General features: G+C 43.6%; 2 protein-coding genes across 2 annotated transcripts; both read right to left on the bottom strand.

Moving 5' to 3' along the window:
- Positions 1 to 2,628: 2,628 nt before the first annotated feature.
- On the bottom strand, positions 2,629 to 3,069 carry LOC136654008 (angiogenin-like). The gene has a single exon (XM_066630870.1). The coding sequence runs from the start codon at positions 3,067 to 3,069 to the stop codon at positions 2,629 to 2,631; it is 441 nt and encodes a 146-aa protein (XP_066486967.1).
- A 9,866-nt stretch (positions 3,070 to 12,935) lies between these two features.
- Positions 12,936 to 13,340, bottom strand: LOC136654007 (ribonuclease-like). The gene has a single exon (XM_066630869.1). The coding sequence runs from the start codon at positions 13,338 to 13,340 to the stop codon at positions 12,936 to 12,938; it is 405 nt and encodes a 134-aa protein (XP_066486966.1).

Here is a 13,340-nt window from a genome sequence, read left to right as displayed (position 1 = left end):
AATTAATGAAGTGCGTGTCTCACTACATCCTCAGGTGTCAAGACTGCGCACTGCATGGTCCCCCTGGGCTTGCCTGCAGAGTAGCAACTAATTAATTGATCAATCAACCAATCAATCAATCGATTACCTGTAGAATAGCAACTCTAATCAATCAATCAATCAATCAATCAATTGATATATGTACAGCAACTCCAATCAATCATTCAATCAATCAATTGATCAATCAATCACAGGAACTCTAATCAATCAATTGATCAATCAATTGATTACCTGTACAGCAACTCTAATCAATCAATCAATCAATTGATCAATCACAGGAACTCTAATCAATCAATTGATCAATCAATTGATTACCTGTACAGCAACTCCAATCAATCAATTGATTGATCATTGATCAATCAATCGATTTCCTGTATAGCAACTCCAATCAATCAATTGATCAATCAATCAATTGAATACCTGTACAATAGTGACTCTAATCAATCAATTGAGTCCCTTCGGGGAGAAAGGCGGGTAAAAATAAAGTTATTATTAATTGATGATTGATTGATTAGAGTTGCTATTCTACAGGTAAGCCAAGGGGGAATTTACACTGTGCACAGTTTTGGCACCTGAAGATTAATTAATTAAAAAATGATTAACAATTAATAAATTTCTAATGTTTAATAAGTAATCATTTAAATTGCTTATTTAATTAATTCATTATCATTTGCAAACTTTGGCTTTCTTAAGAAAGCCCCCCCCCTTTGGCTTTCTTAAGAAAGCCCCCCCCCCTTTGGCTTTCTTAAGAATGTGTTGCTTTTATCTGCTCTGTTAAACTAAATTTTCGCCAAAGCTGTCAGCTAAGGCTGCAACCTCAGGTTCGTATGCTGGACTCTTTGTTGTGATGTGCTGGTTTTGGCCACATGGTCCAAAGAAAATTCTTTGAGATGCAGGTCTCTCAAATGCAACACGGATTTTATTGAGAGAAAGGAAAGAACAAAACAAAATCAAGCAGCTTACACTTCAGCGGCTTACTAAGAGCAAAAGCCTGACTTAGGGCCAAGCCTATTCAACTTCCCAGTGTCGATACAGCTGCAATGCACTCCAAGGTAAGGGAAGAAACATTCCCCTATCTTGAGGAAGCCTCCATGACTAGTCTCCTACTACAGGATTCAGTGCATGTCCCATTGGCACAGTTGCATTGGTGTTGGAAACACCCTAGGATTGGGCCCTAACACCCTAGCGCCTGGCACTGAGGGTTAAAGCCTGTGTGGTGGTTAGTAGACAAGAGTATGGCTCATCCTTGCTTGGGTGTGTGAGAGTCTGAGGACCCTGGACAACTATAAAGCAGACTGACCCCAGACCTTCTTCCAACAGACTCCACATAATCTCACCATATAGAAGTACAGTAGCACAGATCAGAACATTTTAAAAAGTGGGTCCTGGTGCTAAATGTGTGAGAACCACTGATGCGTAGGATTGCACTGTTAATAAAAACTTATGAGGTGTGTTTATATATATATGCACATTTAGAAATCCCTCACCGTTGAATTTCAGAAGCTAACAGCCCAATACTATCAATTCTCCCTCCCCACCGATGCAGCTGTGCCACAGAACCTTGGCTGTATCCTGCAGGAAGGGGGAGAAGGCAATTTCAGAGGTCTCCTCCGGATACGAGAACATTTGTTCCCTGACACAGGGAGTACACATCCAGCACCTGAACAGGTCTGCTCGGACTTATGCAGGTGATTTCTGACATGTCCAAGTGGACTCAGGAAGGTGGATCGAGGCTAGGAAAATGAATAGGATAGGTTCTGCTTGTGGAGGAAGAGGGACAGACAATTCATTACTATAGACCAGGGGTGTCCAAACTTTTTGGCGGGAGGGCCGCATCTTCTCTCTGACACTGTGTTGGGGGCCAGGAGAAGAAAAGAATTAATTTACATTTCAAATCTGAATGAATTTACATAAATTTACATAATACACTAGAGGTGGAACTTATATAAATGAATGAGGGTCTTGCAATAGCTCTAGGCCTATAACAACCCTTGCACAAAGCAAGGCTAGCCTTTCCTTCACTGCTGCTGCTGCATCACAGACATGAAACAGCAAGCAGTGGAGGGATCCATTGTCCCACAGCTCACTCAAGAGGTTGAACAGTCACCCTCATGCCGAGAGCAGTTGCGTCAAGCCAGCATGGGCTCCAGCAAGGCTCCAGAGGCCCATTACAGATTGGGGGCTCCCTGTGGGTCGGATTTTGAGTCCTTGAAGGCCGCAAGTGGCTCTCGGGCCAGGATTTGGGAACCCTTGCTATAGACAGTTGCCCAGAAACAGGTGCAGAACCTAGAAGATTTTTTCAGCGATTTTCAGCCACATTGTTCTAAATTCCCGCATCACACCTGCAGACTTGTCACAGCAAGCCAATGTGCTTTAACACTGGTTAAAAAATCACTGCCTCAATCTGAAGTTTGGAAAAACCGGAGTTCTGTTCATATGGCATGATATTGATGAGACTGTGCAAGGAAATGAACAGATAAGTGCGGGTAACGGAGAACTTTGGGTCAGCAGTCTGTCAACTCTTTTGATTTTCTGCCATTTTGTATGATCGTTTGTGCTGATGCTGCATACAGGAATCCTAAGTCTCTACTACATGAAGTTACTCTCTTCAAAATGGATCGGCCAGCCTGCTGGGTCGCAGCCAATAATGATATGTCTTTGTCCCGTGTGGGCCCAGTAGCTGCACTGGCCAGGGGAGGTCGCCTGCAGTTTGCAGGTGGTGACGGTTAATTGTGCCTTGCTGAGCCGTAAGGCCCGGCGATAGTGGGTTCCAGCCCAGCTGCAGATGTCCTTCAGCTGGTTCTGAGGCGCATGGACAAAGCTGTTGGTGTCTTTGCAAGGTCTCGTCATCCCCCTGCCATGCATCATGACCCTGCAGTAATCCTGCCCTGCATCGGTCCGGGGAAAGTCATTGTGCTGCCTCAGGAACTTCTCGTGCCGTGGATTCTGGAGAGAGACTTGGTTCATGATCAGACAGGACACCACCAGGAAGAGCACAAAAGATGCGCTTCCCTTCAAGGTGATTGTCATTGTCAATTTCTGATGACCCTATAATATAAAGATGGACAGGTGAACTTCAGAACATTGCCAGCATGGCCTATTTCTCTGTTTAAACCTGAACTAGAAGTGGGGAGCTATAGACACGACATGAGGGGTCATCTCAGAATATACGCATTGTCTCCTGCAGAGGCAGAGATGTCTCTCATTTTATTGCACAGCAGAGGAAACTGTGAGGTTTTCATTTTGCCATGCATTCTCTACTCTTCACATTTTCCCTATTCCTCACATTGGGACCCCTTACAGGAACAAAAGTCACTTAAAAATCCAGAAAATCAGTGGTTCTCACACTTTTAGCAATGAGACCCCCTTTTTAGAATGTGAATCTGTTGGGACCCACCGGAAGTGATATCATGACCAGAAATGATGTCCTCAAGCAGGAGATTTTTTACAATCCTAGGCTGCAATCCTACCCACACTTACCCAGGAGTAAGTCCAATTGACTATCATTGTTAAAAGCATATCTATAAGTGCCTGTTACAAGTACAGATCTGAAACCTTTCCCCAAATGCAGTCACATACAATGGTAGCATCAAGTCTAACATATGAAAAATAGAATATAATGAATGGGGACCCACCGGAAATTGGCTCATGACCCACCTAGTGGGTTCCGACCCACTGTTTGAGAAACACTGCAGTAAATAAATAAATACATCCCTGCAAAGGTGAGATAGCTCAGGTTCACCTTGGGTCAACTGGATGTTTGCTGCATGCTTAGCAGTTCCACGTCTCATCTTTTCTCAATAGCTATGAGGCAGGGGGTGAACATGGTGTGTGTTGGGGGGAATCTGAATCCTCTGCCTTGCCCCCCATCCAAGCTATTTTCCTCAAAAGAACACCTCCCTTTGCTGCTAATGGGAATGGTACAAAAAAAGAAAAAAAATGTCAATTTTGCAAAATTGACAGAAGATGGCAGCAGAAGGCAAAGAATGCAAGCACAGGAATCCATGGCAGGGAGACCTGTTTTTAACAGGAAAAAAAATTATACCCTGTGATTTCTATACAGTTGTTAGAGTGATTGAATGCAAAGCAGACTCTTGAATTCTGACACCTTCCAGAGCCTCATAGAAGAGGAAAGGAATTCCCTGTGCACCCCACCACTGCCTCTTTTTCCAACTGCTGTTTTCTGATGTCTCTTTAAAAATATTGTGGATAGAGAACCATCTTTTCAATTTATTTGTCTTTTACATGAACTGTTTTTACATTAAAAAGTGTTGTATTACTATTTTTATTTATTATGAATAATAATTTTGTCACGGAACAATGCCATGTCACGTGAGAAGATCTGTACCTGCTTAAATCCCCTCTTCTACACAAGTATTAAGGACAGAGGATTTTCATTGCCTGTCATTATTTTCACAATATTCACTACTGTCACAGTTGTCACAATTGTCACTACTGTGTTGGTTCGCGTTAAAACTGAATTTCTTCTGGACAGGCAGATTCTCCATCGCCCCATCCTTCTTGCGTTGACTTGAGCAAGCACCTCACAACACGCAGCCCCAAAACCGGCTTCCTTGTTAAATGTCAGTGGTGGAACATGCAAAGTAATGTAATAAAAATAAAAACACTCCAGAGCATGTGCAGAATTTTTTTTAAGCACCTGAGAAACAACAGTCAGTCCCAGCAGCTGAGATAGGAGGATCAGCTCCCCCAAACAATAGACAGGTGCCCTCCTTGCAAGTATGGGATAGCCCAGTTGATATTACTTCCCTGTGACCCAATCCTATGCATGTCTACTCAGAAGTAAGTCCCATTGGAGTCAATGGGGCTCACTCACAGGAAAGTGTGGATAGGATTGGGCTGCCATACTCCCCTTTCTACAGGTATGGGTCTGTGTTTTCTGGGTAATGATTCTTTCAGGATTTGCTGTCCCTTTCAGCTTGAGCATAGTCTATCAGGGAATCCTGAAGGACCTGTAATCAGAGGATGGGAACAGGGACTAATACTGCATTAAGCCTCTTCACCCCAAGAACAATTGAGAATGGATTAAGTCAGACAATTAAGACAGACACTTAATTTTTCTGAGGTGCACTGCAGAGCTTCATGGCACGTATCTACAGTACTGTGTTCTGGACACCTTCTGGGTACCCCAGCTCTCATCAATGTGGATTTCAGGTTTCCTTTATAGAGGTGAGGAATGGGGAAAGGTATTTTTTTTTTTGGCCCGATGGAGTGTGACATTTGTGGCAAGCATGTTTCTTTAACCATGCATTTGCCCCATTTGTGTATTAAGCAAAGAGTGGAGGTGGGGAGTGGTGGTTTTAACGATAAAAGAGGTGTATCATTCCCACCTCCCCATCTTAACTCCTTGCAGGCTCTCAGCCATTTTCCTCCCATCTTACCACAGTTCTGGTATTGGAGCCAGACTGGGAGAGAAAAAGTAGCTGTGATGGACTGAGAGTAAATAAAGCAGGAGAGGGTTCAGTTCCTCTCAACCAAGTAGACCCCCCTTCAATGTGTGCACACCCGTCTATACACTTTAAGATCAATTAGGTATTTGTGTCATTAAAAAAAATCTATTTGGCCTTTAATACCATGTTTTAAAATTCCCATCAACAAGATAAAACACATCTCCAAGGATTCATTTGTCCTCCAGAGATACTAGAGAATCCCAATTGGATTTCAGAGCCTCTGAGTTTAAATCCAGCACTGATCACATGGAACTGGACAGAACCAGTGGACAACTAGGAAGAACAAAAGCACCAGGTGCAAGATGTCTGTGACCTCAGAGAGACCTGAGAAATTTCTTCAGTTACCAGCCCACGCAATGTTCTCCGAGTTCTAGTTTCTGAGTTTTTCTCTTGGGTGTGTCAATTTTATCATTATCTATTATTCTCTATTTCGGTGTGTGTTAAACCTGTCACAGCACAATCCTACTCATGTCTACTCAGAAGTAAGTCCCATTATAGTCAGTGATTCTTACTCCCAGGTAAGTATGGATAGAATTGCAGTCTCGGTCACTTAAGCTTCGGGTAGTGACCTTGGAGGAGAGGAGAGTTTTAGAATATTCTGACCACAACTTTTCAGTTGAAAGCACAGTGGGGAAGGGGAATAAAATGTCAACATGAAAAATGCTTCCAAGTCAGATATTGCAGTTCATGTCCATGTCAGATATTAAAGATCACATATGCATGAATTTTTCTGAGTATAGCTGTTCTGAGAAGAGGCAATTGACTATGGTACCCAGTGCATGCACACATCTGTGGGGTAGTACCCAGTGCATGTGGATCTAGCATGCACACAGAGAACTGTACACACTAATTCCTATGCTTTAACTGTTTGTTGTCTTGAAATGGTATCTCATTTGAGCAGGTCTGCAAAGGAAAAAAAATAAAAGCAGTTTGAGTGATAAGATTTTCAGAGCTTTGGTACCAATAAAAGGTTCTATATCCATCTGCAAACAAAAGAACAACTGTGAGTTTACATGCTCTCAACACATGGAAATTTCCTAACAAAGGTATTTGTGGATGTTGAAAATCTCCTGTTGTGATCATTACACAGGCCTATAAAATTGAGGGTCAGAAAAGTTTTTCCCAAACTTTATGGTGGTTTGATATGAATTTGGGGTGCTGATTCCAAAAATGGCATCTGTTTTGCCCTATCACGTCTAGTTTTGGAGATATAGTATAGCCTCAGTGAATGGTTCAAGCAGCTTCTTCACAAGAAAGCCATGGCGTAGGTTTCCTCATGAGGAAGCTGCTTGAACCATTCACTAAAGAGGCTATGCAATGTCTCCAAAACTAGATGTGATAGGGCAAAACGGATGCCATTTTTGGAATCAGCACCCCAAATATACCCAGGAATTGGTGTAACGTTTAAGAAAGCAAAATGTGTGTTGGCCTGTGTTATGTAAGAATATATATTTTACATGCTGGTGGGACCACTGCTAGGGACAGCTGTCCAGTGAACATAGACTACCTCCATCCATAATAAATGCTTCATAGGAGGAGGTGCTACATATGGATTTCTTTTTTGTTTTGTTACCATATCCTTGCACATTCTTGAGGACTAGAATATCATGCAATAAATAACTCTTTGGGAAGTGGAATATGAGGGAAGATGACAGAAAGATCTAATCTCCCTTTTCACAATTTATTACAACCTCTGTTGGTTTCTGTGGTTATGTCAGAACCAAGCATTATGACTCTATGGCTGTTGTTGTCTGTTGTTGGCAACCTTCAGTCTCGAAAGACTCTGGTATTGCGCTCTGAATGGTGGTTCTGGAACAGCATCTAGTGTGGCTGAAAAGGCCGATTCGGAAGTGACAATCCCTTCCACACTGGGAGCAAGTGCAGTCTGTCTCTGGTCTGTCTCCCTGGCTATGGGCATTCCTTCTTTGCCTCTTTGCCTCAGACTGTTGGCCAAGTGTCTCTCCAAACTGGGAAAGGCCATGTTGCACAGCCTGCCTCTAAGCGGGCTGCTCAGAGGTCAGGGTTTCCCACTTGTTGAGGTCCATTCCTAAGGCCTTCAGAACCCTCTTGCAGATGCCCTTGTATCGCAGCTGTGGTCTACCTGTGGGGCGCTTTCCCTGCACGAATTCTCCATAGAGGAGCTCCTTTGGGATCCGGCCATCATCCATTCTCACGACATGACTGAGCCAACGCAGGCGTCTCTGTTTCAGCAGTGCATACATGCTAGGGATTCCAGCTCGTTCCAGGACTGTGTTGTTTGGAACTTTGTCCTGCCAGGTGATGCTGAGATTGCGTCGGAGGCAGCGCATGTGGAAAGCATTCAGTTTCCTCTCCTACAATTTCTATGGCTGTAATATTAATATTAATTATAAAAAAATATTATTTTGTCTCACTTAGTTAGAGCAAGAAAAAATAAAAAAAAATAATTTATTAAAAGGTGTTAATATCACAGAGTTTTGTGTGGGTAATTAAAGATCTCTAATGACTGTTTATGTGGTGTGCCAAGACCCTGAGACAACAGTGAGATGGCATAAAATGTCAGCCTTGCTAATGGGTAGGTGTCCCTGAAAAACCATGTTCCTTAGTTCTTGTCAGCTCCATGATTCTTTTCTCCATCATTCAGTTATAAGGTTATGGTTAGGGCAACACAACTCCACATAGCACAATGGACAGGTTAGTTTCACAGATGACTTCAGGTCTATAAAACTCTAAAATGCAAATACTGAATTATTGAATTGCCTCTTGTTGACCTTCTTGAGCGAATAATCTTAGCATATAACCCAGACTTTGTCCCCAAATGGGAAACTGTTGTCTCTCAGTTCGGTTTCCATTGAGCTGGTCGATATTTGGTCTCTGATAAAGGAAGAGCCACCCAGAACAATCCAGTACAGGCAGGACCACCTGTTTGATAGGCTCCAATTGTTCATACTGCTTTGACATCACTCTCTCTTTACCTGTTGCCCAATCCCCTGTGTCTTATCCCAAAGGTGATGATCTGAAAAACCCACCCAAATAGGACTGAAAGCTTCTTCACCTTATCCATACATTCAAACTCCAGTGGAATATAACCAGATTGTTCTCACTCAGAAGGGACTGCCTTTTTTTCCAGGTGGAGATTTCAAGGACTTGAATGGAAAATAACTGATTCTTTCATAACCAGCCATAACTTCTAGAAAATCCTCACCATGCCCAAGCACCTGTGTGTCTTCTAGTGTCTATGAACTGTTTGAGTCAGGATCAAAAAGCTGAACAGGAATGTTTGTTTTCTGAAGCTTCTATCTACTTGCAATAGACACCTTTCTCTATGAAACTAAAGCACCTTCCTTTAGGCTGCAATCCTCTGCCTTAGAGTCAGTCTGCAATCTGCCTTAGAGTCAGTTCCATTGAACTCACTGGGGTTTACTTCTGAGTAGATATGCACTGGACAGTGCTGTGACCCCGTATGGTGGGTGACACCTGTTTCATATGCTCCAACTACCTTTCTTTAATGGGGACAGTCCCAATTGACCAGTACCTTTTCCTCTTAACACTGCTCCTCTTTTGTACTTCTTTTGTCTTTGGGGTAGAGGCAGGGATGCCATTTCAAAATGCCCACATACGCACTAATGTGACTTAAACATCAGGCATGTAGATGAATGGACACGTATACAACTAGTGCTTCGCTGCCATTCTCTCCAGATAGTATAAGTTGCCAACAGTTTGAGAAGCAGCTATTCTGTAACTACAACCAGGTTCAATCTGGGATGAAGCAGTCAGGGAAACATTCTGAAGTTTGCTCACTTTTAAAGAAGCAACTTATCATCAGCCAAATCCTATTCTTCTGCGCTGGCAAAATGGGTGTTCCACTGGTGTGCATTGTTGCAAAGGCTCCACAAAGTGTTGAAAGGCTCCATGTTTCTAGTTGATGTGCCAGTGGGAAGGCAAGAGCTTTCCCAAACATGCCAGCACTCACAGAGACACCTCCTGGAGCAGATAAGTCCAGCACAGGGGCAGGGGAGGCGGAGGAGGGTGGAGAGGAGTAGAACGGGTGGGAAGGGCACCGTTGGGCATGGGTGGGTGGATCGGGCCCAGGAAGGGTGCAGAATAAGTGGTTCTGGCACATCCTGTATTGACCCCATTGTGGCTGCTGGGGCTTACCCTGGAGCAAGGGGACAAATGTGCTCTTACCCTAAGGAGACTTCCAGCAGCCAAAATTCCTCCATGGGATGTGGCAGAGCCCGCTCTAGTGCTTCTACATCACTGTGCAGTAATTTATTTATGACTGGGCTGCAAGGTCCTTTGCTAACATGACCCACTTTGTGCATCCGGCAGTTTTTAATTCTTCATTTTGAGAGTCTCCTACTTAACACAGAATTTGGTGGCTGTGGCAGAACTGAGTATGCTTAATTATATGTCATTTTTAATTGTGCTTTTGCTACTCTATAAAGCTCCATGTGGACAAAGAAATCAATAACTTCGGGCAAAATCCTAACCAACTTTCTAGCACTGGCATAGCTGTGCCAGTGGGGCATGTGCTGCATCCTGCAGTTGGGGGGCAGTCACAGAGACCTCCTCAAGGTAAGGCAATATTTGTTCCCTTACCTTGGAGTTGCATTGTCCTTACCTCAGTGCTGCAAAGTTGCTTAGGACTGTGCCCTTCCTCTTACTTTCCAACTAGCCTCTAGCATTCGGTTGCTATGTCCCCACAATGCAATTTTAGCAGCTGATTAGGTCGATGTAGAGAAAACACAGAATTGATTTTTTTGTTTTGTTTAATGTAAGATATTTATATCCTATTCTTCATTCCATAAGGGCCAGAAACCTATGTTTTTTAAGCATAAAACAAGCTTCATCTCAAACAGGTTATGGTTGCCAACTGACCACAGTTGTCTTTTCAAATAAACTGACCCTTGGGGTGGGGGGGGGGAGAACTATATATGACTGTCATGTGTGGTTTGTCCCTTATGTGCTCCGAATTTGTAGTGATTCATTTTATGGTGGGAAGAAGCTGCAGAAGCTAAACCAGTTTTTAGTGACTGGACTGGATGTAGCCAGCATTCCCCACCCAGTCCCAAATCAAACCTTGCATCAAGAAGAAGCCAGTTGACTCAGACAGCAGGCCATTTTTTTTGTTGTTGTTTTCACAGCAACACAGAGAACAGCTTTGTCCCTTCTGAATAATCCTATAATCTGATACAGAAAAAGGTTAACAAGGTGTACAATTCCATCACTATAGCATTTTTATTCCAGTCACTGGTGTGGGGACTCAAATGCCATTTAAAAACAAAATGAGCCATGAAATGTTAATTTATGTAAAAAGCAAGTCAGCTTGTTTTCTTTGGTTCAGCATGGGAGACAATGTGTTTCTGTGGAACCTATAAACTACTAAATTACTACTTGTAATTTGCTGCCTTCCAACACATCCAATCATGAAGTTTGGATGTTGGCCTGTTTCCAAGTACTCACTCAATTTCTGTGGTCAAGAAGAATTCTTGAGGATTCTTGAGCAATGAGGCCACAGAAGGTCGCTTTCGCAAGCCTTCTTAGCAACAAGGGGAAGTTGGCAAAACTGTCAACATACATGCACATTTGCAGGATTGAGAGGCACTTAAAACCTTTTGATCTTTGCAAGCAAGTTCAAAAGGCTTATGAGAGCCCAGGAGGAAACAAAATCTGAACTTTCTTCATCTTTTGGCTATTGTAGGATATAAACTCACAGACACTAGAATGAAGACGTGTGTGCACTTCAGTGTTAGCTGTGGCCAGCTCCGACAAGACAGAATAGAGGAAGTAGCAAACCAGTGGAGCTGGGAGGAAATATGCCTAGGAAGCAGGCTGACCAGTAGTGGGGAAATGTCTGGTTTAAAGGGGAAAATAAGCCAACTTTTGGCCTAAAGACCTCTGGCATGTAGTGTCATCAGCTGGTCCAGCTAGCCCAATACTGTGTATGCTGACAAGCAGTGGCTATTTCAGCTCACCAGCAAAGATCTTTTAACTGGAAATGCCAGCTATTTAAGGTCTCAGGATGAAAAGGCCATGTAGGAGAATGGTGTGAATGGTTTCAGTTTTGCTGACTGAATGTTTGGGCCTGAAGATCTAGAGATCAACTGAAAACCCCTGCTGTTCTCACATATTCCATACAAAGCAGGTTCTTCACTGCTGAGCCATGATCCATCTAGTCCAGCTTGGCCCACATTCTGCTGTCCAGGCTGGATCCCGAACAGAGGGGTGTTTCAGCTCTGTTGCCTGGAATCCACGAACAGGAGAGACCAGTCATTGAACTGAGAGCTGTGCTCAGAGTCTGAGCTCTGCCAGTAATCTCTGTCCTGCTCCCCAAACTTGCTCCTTCCCAGTGGTGAATCAACCCCTGGTCTCCCACATGGCAGGCGAGGATGTCCATTGCTATGCTCACAAGTGGCAGCTGCATAAATAAATAATGCCCACTCTAAATGCATACACAATGAGTTTATTGCAGGTAGTTGCAAAAGGGGACTATTCAGTCATGGGATCCTGTTCTCAGCCAGACACATTTTGTCAACATTGTCCCTCCTTCCTCAGGAATATCAATTTCTGTGTTATCATCATGGACTTTTGATCAAAGAGCGTGGTAAAAATCACAGGTGCTTTCAAAGAGAATAGGTAGCAAGGGGCATACATTCTTGGGATTTCCTCAATTTTGCAAGCCTTCAACTTATCAGAACAAGAATAGTTATTGATTTTAGACACCTGCTCTTCAGAAGTCAACCTCTATGTCTCCTTCAGTTTTCAATTTTTCTGTTGTCCAGAGCACCAATCATACCCTATTCAAGCAATTGGGGCAGCAAAGGAACACTGGCATTCATTTACAAGGTTGGCTGCATACAGACTGCATATGTAGAGAGATCTACTCTACTCTACTCTACTCTACTCTACTCTACAAACTCATACTATGTTTCTCCCACTATGTTCCATATGTTTGTATGCAGTGACTTTCCCCAAAAGTTTTTGTACAAAAAAATCCTCTTTGGGCAACTACTAACCTTTTCCCTGCATTGCACTACTGTTTCAGGGTTATCCAGGAAGAGGAATTATTGTTACATTATTGTAAGTTTGTAAAGATGGACAATCCCCCCTGAAAGAGGGAAAGGTTGTACAGTATTTAAGGCGCTGAAGGGTAGATGAAAACAAGGGGAAAGGTGGCATATTGCATGATGGCCAGTAGAGGGCGGTATGTACCATCAACATACAATACTGAGTCCTATGAAGAAAGCAGGAGAGACATGGGCTGCAGAGGGAGAGGGAACATTGCTTTTTGCTTGGCAGAAACAGTTGTAGATGAGATATACAAAGGCACCAAGGGGAAACCTTAATCCTGTTGGATTCTAAATTGGCTGAAAGCCTGTTCTCCAAAATTGACTACTCTAGTAAGCAAAGTTTCTGCAGGATCTCCTTGCTGCACTTGAAGACCTACACAAATCCTTTGAAGTGAACAGGCACTCCATTTTCACAGGCCACCCGGATGCGCTGTAAGTTGGGCCTGCCCCTGTAATTACAGGGGGGCCTCTGGGAACTTCCCCCAGTGATGCGGCAAGCGGTGATCTCAAAAGGGGCATTGCTGTCGTAGAAATTCTCATTGTACAGAGTTCCTCCGTTGTTGCAAATGGCGTCCACGTTGGCAGGCTGCCCATGGATGAAGGTGTTGGAGGGCTTGCAGGAGCTGGAGGTCATGCCCCTCCTCTGCATCATGAGATTGCAATAGTGCCGGGCATCCAACTCGGGGCTGGTCCTCGGGAAGTCGATGTGCTGTCGGTGGAATTTCTCCTGGCGGGTTTCCCTCTGGGTCAGGGCAGGCAGTGGCCCCAGCAAGACCAT

The sequence above is a fragment of the Tiliqua scincoides genome, chromosome 5, assembly GCF_035046505.1.
Source record: "Tiliqua scincoides isolate rTilSci1 chromosome 5, rTilSci1.hap2, whole genome shotgun sequence".
Taxonomy (NCBI): domain Eukaryota; kingdom Metazoa; phylum Chordata; class Lepidosauria; order Squamata; family Scincidae; genus Tiliqua; species Tiliqua scincoides.
This window is presented reverse-complemented; position numbering and strand designations above follow the sequence as displayed.